The following is a 7,457-nucleotide window of genomic DNA, read 5'->3' on the forward strand; positions in this document are numbered from 1 at the left end:
GAACTGTTCAACTCCTGCTAAGCATCATGTGAAGCGATACGAGAACTCTTATCACCAAACCACACAACGTGTTAGTATTTTAAACATTACCCTTGGCGGAGTGCATCTAGTTATATGGATCATAAATACCTGTCTCCCATGTTGTTGGGACAAGAATACAATATGATCAGCACAAGTATAGTACTATTCCAACATCGTTCTGATCACCATCATAAAGCCAGTTCCAACTTGGTTCTGTTCTGCATTCAACTACGTTACAAAGGTTAAAAACAATACAGTAGATGCAGGCTTCACATTAATATATAGTTTTGTGAAAAATCCACAGACTACCATTAGCTGCCTTTTCTTTTCTTTTTTTCGAGAAGAAAAACCATTAGCTGCTTTTTTTCTCGAGAAAAACCATTAGGAAAGTGACTTTCAGTTCACGTTGTTGGATGTTGCACTCCGCAAGATAAGGCTTAATGCAAGTTCTGAATAATCATTGGAGCCAAACTCGGGGTTTATGGGGTTCAACACCCGTTGTTGGGAGTGTTCTGCGTGTCTTGATGATTAACATAACATTTCCACTCAATTGAAACCAGCCTCTTATAACACATTAAAACATGCCAACTAGTTATATTTAACTATAAAACAAGTGTTCTAATTGTATGGAATTTGAATTTATTAGACCTTTTTTTTATTTAATATTTTATTTTGAGAATATAGCTTTTTGGATGTTTGGGATTGTTAATGTGGGTGGAGTTTAATAGGCGATTTAAAAAGTTCAATTAGGCAATATGGTTATTTTTGAAAGTATGAAAAAGTTGACACTAAAGATTTTTAAGTGATGCTTGGTAATATTAATTTTACTGTATAATATTTATAAATTAATGTGTCAGCAATTATAAAAAGGTAATTTAGACATTTATTTATTATGTTATTGAAATAACATCAATCACATTTATTCCTAAAAAAAAACATCAATCACATTTATTGTTATACTTGCCTTTTAATCTTTTATCTAGAATATATCTTGATACTATATGTTTTTTTACAGCATTTGGTTCTCGCACAAGGGCATACAATTATTATAGAAATTTTACATGTGGATGCATGAGATAATCGTTGCAATAAAAGACCAAGTCATTTTACCAATTGCCGTGTGGCCTCATGGCTTAGTAGTATGTTTGATTCCCCCATTTCAAAACATATTTGTCGTAACAATTATAACAAGTCATTTATATAAAAAACCAACGAGTGAATGTTGTGTAATTCAATTTTATGTTTCTTTTTTAGGGTTGATCTCACCAATCTCTCATATGGTATTCACTCATTGGTACAAGTGTTGTAACTGATATGTTTTCCCCTCAATTGGAAGCAAGCTTAGTTTGAAACCTTAACTCATTACTTTTGTTAGGGAGGGACACCTTTGGCTATCTCTAAAGAGAGAGTAACACTATTTTTTATGTTAGAAAGAGAGAGAAGCTAATATATGGAAGCTTTTATGAGTAGAAGTACAAAATTCCGAATATTTTATATTTCATAGAACTCTCTTTTTAAAATTTTTCAAACGCATAACAAAAGACCCTAAACTAATTAAATAAAAGAGACAGAGAAAGATGCTTTTATGGATGGAAATGGCTATTAGCCAAATACATATATTGCTGCCTTGCTGGGTCTAATTCAAACTCCACATTTATCTCCTCTGCCCTATATTGTCTCTAACAAACCAAACATGCAATGATATAACATGATCATAGCGTTTAGGTAGCTAGTGGTTCTAATCATATGTGAAGCCTTTTGAGGGAAACTCAGCAGAAGTTGTTCTGGACAACAAATCTTCAAGGGTGGTGAAGGTGAGTGTGGTTGAGAGGAGTAGGTGCTGTGGCATTGAGAAGATGAGGTGCTGAACTTGGTGGTAGAGTTGCAGGAGGGCATTGGAAACACTTTGTGAAGAGCCCAAATGTGTCAATCTGGTGCACGAAATTTGTCACACTTGCCCACCCTCCAAATCCAAACCCTACAACAAAGACCCACACCACCACAAACACATTGATAGTGTATGTTCCAATCCACCTCCCTACGAACTTTGGTGGCTGCTCCACTGCATTCTGCAATCACAATCATTCATTACAAAATGTTACACTATGCTCAAATGAACGTATCAAAACATTACTTTCACATAAATACATTTCGATGATACATTACTTTCACATAAATACATTACGAACAAATGGGCAACGTCCGGACAACTTTTTAACAATCTTTTTGATAGCTTGCTACGTTGCACGATGTGATTAGAACATCACTTTCACGCGAGCACATATTTACACCACGTTTGTTATGCATTACTCATAATAGATAATAGTAGGTAAACAATTATGAATATTAAAATTGTGATAACCATCTCTTTACCGTACTATACTAGTGATGATAAATAGACTTGATAGTTGCTAGCATTTCTGGGCTCAAAGGGACCCCACAGTTCAGTTTGTTTGCAATGCAGTAATGATACTGTGTGTGAGAGTGTGTATGGTAAAGAGATAATGCATTAAATAGAAGCAACAGACGAGTTACAGAGGTCGAGATTTTTTTGGGGGGTACTCCTCTGATATACAAGAGTTACAGATATTCTGGACCACCATTGCAGCACGAATCTCGTGGCTTCCAATATGCAATATATTAGTCACAACCTTTTGTGGATTTTAGTAAACCAAAGTCGATGATAATCAAATCCCAAATACCAAAAAGATTAGTAATATGAAACATGAACAACATTTAAAGCCCAAAAATATTATCGATTTAGGAGAATGCCCCGGGACTGGTCTCCTAGACTGTGACCATACGCTACCAATCTGTGGTTTCTTTACTTTTTACATTAAGGACTCTTAAATACTAATAATAATGATCATAATAAATTATAACTTTAGTATGAGTTATTGCAAATTTAATTCCTGCATTGTTCAGTCAAGCATCTTACACTAATCTGAGACTGTAAAAAGTTGGGTTTCTCAGGTGGTCCACTGCCACTTTTTTCTTCTATTGGCTAGAATTTTCGTGTACTAGCATTATATGTTTTAATTAATCCCATAGGGTAAGTTCGATACACTACATTATCGGTTTATGAAGTTTTGGAGGGGTGCCTTAGCGACAGAGAGTGGAGTTTTGTTGTCAAGCTATTTCCCTCTCTATCCATGAGACACTTGAAAACTCCATGAACCGATAGAATAGTGGATTGGAAAGTATATTATTTTGTTAAGAGTCTTGTAACTTAATTGGTCGGAAATGTAAATTTTAGATAAAATGTTATAATGTATACGAGGGAAGATTGTAAAATGTATGGTACCTCACGAGCTGAGGCTGATTTGAAGGTGAAGATGTGGGCCAGAGCAGGGATGATGTAGACTGTGAAGCTAACAAGAAGAGATCCAACGGTGGAGTTGATGGGCCCAAAGAAAGGAAAGATTATGGCCAAGAACCAAATGGGGATGACCACAGGCAATCTTGCTGCTGCACGCTTGCATAGGCTCTTGCACTCATGCATCCCTATGGCTTTTTCCCACACAAAGTATAAGGGTGTGCATGCAAACCCAAATGTAATAAACTGCACACATTAACACCAAAACACAAATAATCAGCATATAAATTTCTAGCAAAAATTTCATAATATGATTCACAAGGAAGTTTAAACAATCTTTTACCACCAAAACTTTTATGTCACAATAATTATGATGAAATCGATTGTGAGTTGTTACTTACCACTTTCACATGGATTCATTACTTTTTCTTCACCATTTACACTTGACCACATTAGAACTGTGGTAAAAGTTGTGAAACAAAAATTTTGTCCACTACTTTTATAAATTTTAAATGATCAAAATATTTTTTTTAACTGTTTAATACAGTATTTAAGACAATTAAATGCACACATGCACTTGTCAAGTCACGTTTTTTTTTATTCAATTTGGGAATAATAAAGTAAGATCGTGGGAAAGAAATTTTTATTCAATTTAGGATACAAATTATTAATTAACTAAGCCTTCAAACATGTGGGATTATTATGTGTGTGTGTGTGTGAATATGTATAAGAGGGATGGTGAACATGCCTGGTGGATGAGCATTAGAATGACAGCCATGTCTCTGAAGGGTGATTTTGGGAGCAGAGAAAAAGCATTGGAGTGGTTTAGAAGCAAGTCTCCAAATGCCCAATACACAGCTGTGGCAGATGGAAGTGTCAGTGTCAGCACATACAGGGTAGCAAATAAGTATATGGCCTTGAACTTCTGAGGCTTCCACATTGCGTGCATGATCTCCCTGAACACACAAGAACAAGAATTTATTATATTCAGCTAATTTTTCGCACTAGTTTAACTCACTTTTCAGTATCCACAGCAAGAAAATCAAAATATAATAATTTCTTATCCACATAAATATTATTCTAACACATTTTTTTTGGTACTTAAAAAATACGAAGAAGATAGGGTGACCTTTACGGGCTTAGAACAGTCATGAAGGAGATGAACACCAATACGCTCACTAATGGGGATACTCGAACCCAAGACCGGAGTTTTGTTAGCCCTAAGTCCCTCACTACTTGGCCACTATCTACTACCATGTTTATTAAACCTTCAGCTATATGGGCCTTCAGCAAATTAAATCCCAATAAAATTGTTGAAGGGAACAAATTCTAACTATATAACGTAAAGGTTCTCTTGGGTTGAGATTGGCTTATAGATAATTGTCATCTACTTCAAGGGCTTTATGAAACTTTGTCACAAGCCCATAATGTAATATTAGATAGATCTTAAAGAATTTATCTATTTTTTAAAACAAAGAATTGTTGTGGACAAATAAAGAACAAAAGACCTGGAAATGTTTTGTTTTTATTTTCATAATTTGGTGCCGATCTAGGATTCACTGACCAAGCTGGACCCCCTATTTGGCTTCTTTCTCATGATAAAAGCAAAAGCAAATAGAAAGAAAGTCTATCGGCTTTGTACATGAAAAAGGAACAGCAGTTTTCCAAGAAGAAAACAACTTTTGCCTCCCACGCCTAAGAAGGGCAATTTAGGAATAAAAAAAATGTTTGTGTATATTACAGTACAATAGTTGAGTTATCAGGGAAATAATAAGTTTTCAGATAAAAGAAAGGTCATTAGATCACACGGTCAGATTTTGTCCCCCAGAAAAAATGAAGGATTAGTCACTATCAACATGACCTTACATTAGGCCCTATATGTTTTCTATTTCAATTAATTGTTTAATTTATTTGCTAATCTATGACTAAGTTTAAAAAAAAAAAAAAATCATTGCAAATGAGGAGGTAGATACATGAGCAAGAATTGTGAAATATCGAAAAAGACACCAATTGTTTATTCACGCTTTGTCTTACACTGTAACAGCATGTCCCCCAAATGTGTAGAGAATGTTTGTGGCCCCTGTGAAGTATAGTACCAGCTTGGTTGGACCAGAATGCTTAACACCCTCAACCTATAATTGAAAAAAAGAAAAGAAAAAAACACACACACATCAACTACTCATTAGAGTATAAAAAATACTAATTAAAAGTACTAACAATCTTATGGCTCCAAAATTTTCATGCTTTTGACTCTATTCAACACCAACATGAGTTGGACGTGTGCATTTCTTATGTTACACTTGCCAATGCCATCACATTAGTTTTGTATTAGTTTTAGAGTATTGTTAGAGACGTAAATTAAAGTCTTTCTCTAAGTATTATACTCTATGCTCTATCAATTACAACTTGTTATATATTCATTTTTTTTTATCCCTCATAAAGTATTCGAAGTTAAAAATGAAAAATATCTACGTAAGTTAGTGAGCATAAAGTGAAACATGTAAATTGTAGCTAAATTTTGGAACATCACTTTCACTTATGCATCGATCACAATAAACCATGCCGGCCAGTGTAAAAAATTGATACCTTGTTGTTCTTATTGTTAGTTTTATCATACTCATACCACTATAATTTGGCAAATTGTAATTAGCAAATGAATTTTAGTTACCTGACCATGGAGGTATGAGGCAATGGTGAGGTACCAAGCAGTGTAGGTGGTCATTACGAGGCCTAAAAAGGACCAGATTCTATAGTTGTGAAACGAAGGAATAAAGACAGTGGTGGCACAACAAGCTCCGAAGATGTAAGTCCAAGTTCTCTTGTCCAGATTATCATTTATGTAATATATGTTGCTGCAACATTAATAAGACAATGCGGGTTACAGAAACTGATCAGATTTGTAATTCTTTTATTTATTAGGCCAAAAAAAAAAAAAAAAATCATAAAAAATGAGGATAGAGTTAAAGTTAGGGTCAGAATGAGTGGGTGTACCTTGCACAAGCTATGAGTTGAATGACAGATCCAAACAGAAGGAAAGTGCAGTTAAATGCTAAGCCCACGTTCCTCCAGTGTTTTCCAAGGAGTCCATCAAGTACCTCAAACCACTACACATGGAACCCCATGTGAGAATTTTGGTTAACATGTTGAAAAAAATACAAACAAAGAAGCTAGCCAGGGAAAAAGATTCAAAACCTGGATGACATGGTTTCTGAAATCAACTTTTTCTCTTTCTTTTCTGGTTCTGTATTCTACATAGAGCACGCTAATGAGATATGCTGTCCAGCTACCAAGCAACCCGTAAAAGAGCTGAAAAAGTATGCCAGATAGCATTCCCAGCTGAGAAAATGAGTATGGCAAAGTAAGCAGAACTTGAGCCACCTGAAACAAACAAAAATCAAAACATTAGGAAACCAAAACAAGAATAGGAATTCACTATGATTTTACAAATGTAACCCATCATTTAAAATTTTAAATACCTGGTTTGAAGCGCAGCTAAACCAGGCATCATAAGCGGAACCACCATGCCAAAAGAAGTTAGAAAGCTTGTTTTTCACACTCTTGGGCTTGCCTTCAGTCTCCATTTCGACATAATTCCCTACTATCACAGTCTCCACCACCTTATCCGATGCCATTACAACTTTCACTCTCTTTTCACTCACACTCTTTTACAATACTGCTTTTTCTTTCTTCTTTGTCTCTAGCAAGTGAATGTATATAAAGTGGGAGATTCAATGCAATGAGGAACTGAGTTTGAGTTTGAGATTCGAAATGAGGGTGAAGAGAGAGCCTTGTAGTGGTATATATATATATATACACACAAACATACAAGACACGACGGGTTCTTGAAGAGTGAGAAAGGCTGTGTTTGAAAGGTATTTTAGAGAGCAATTTTTGGGAAGCGAGTGAGAAACACTTTTTGGGGGAGCTTTGACGAAATCTAATGATTCTTGAGCCCTTTTTTGTAATTAAAGTTTTTTGTTGTTTAGCTCATAATATTAAAAAAAAAATTAGTGTAATTAATTATAAGTTTTGTTTAGAGTAATAATATAGCAAGCGTGAATGGCTTGTCCGCACGAGCGGGTTTCCCGTTTCCCGAGCTGATTATTGCATTTTACCACAT

The 7,457-nt window shown here is 35.0% G+C and overlaps 1 protein-coding gene across 1 annotated transcript; it reads right to left on the reverse strand.

Annotated features, from left to right (window-relative positions):
• Positions 1 to 1,488: 1,488 nt before the first annotated feature.
• On the reverse strand, positions 1,489 to 7,189 carry LOC126706105 (auxin transporter-like protein 5). The gene is made up of 8 exons (XM_050405376.1): positions 6,814 to 7,189; positions 6,530 to 6,715; positions 6,329 to 6,441; positions 6,006 to 6,189; positions 5,372 to 5,469; positions 4,086 to 4,293; positions 3,326 to 3,583; positions 1,489 to 2,090 (listed from the first exon to the last, which is right to left on the reverse strand). Exons 1-8 carry the CDS (start codon positions 6,967 to 6,969, stop codon positions 1,821 to 1,823), a joined length of 1,473 nt encoding a protein of 490 aa, XP_050261333.1. The 5' UTR covers positions 6,970 to 7,189; the 3' UTR covers positions 1,489 to 1,820.
• Between the last annotated feature and the right edge of the window lie 268 nt (positions 7,190 to 7,457).

Source organism: Quercus robur, chromosome 11, assembly GCF_932294415.1.
Source record: "Quercus robur chromosome 11, dhQueRobu3.1, whole genome shotgun sequence".
NCBI classification, from domain to species: domain Eukaryota; kingdom Viridiplantae; phylum Streptophyta; class Magnoliopsida; order Fagales; family Fagaceae; genus Quercus; species Quercus robur.

Coding starts and splice junctions, on each gene's coding strand:
- LOC126706105 (XM_050405376.1), bottom strand. CDS start 6,969: ATGGCATCGGATAAGGTGGTGGAGACTGTGATAGTAGGGAATTATGTC. Junction 6,442..6,529: donor TCAGAAACCATGTCATCCAG/GTTTTGAATCTT, acceptor TTCCATGTGTAG/TGGTTTGAGGTACTTGATGG. Junction 2,091..3,325: donor AATCAGCCTCAGCTCGTGAG/GTACCATACATT, acceptor TTGTGATTGCAG/AATGCAGTGGAGCAGCCACC.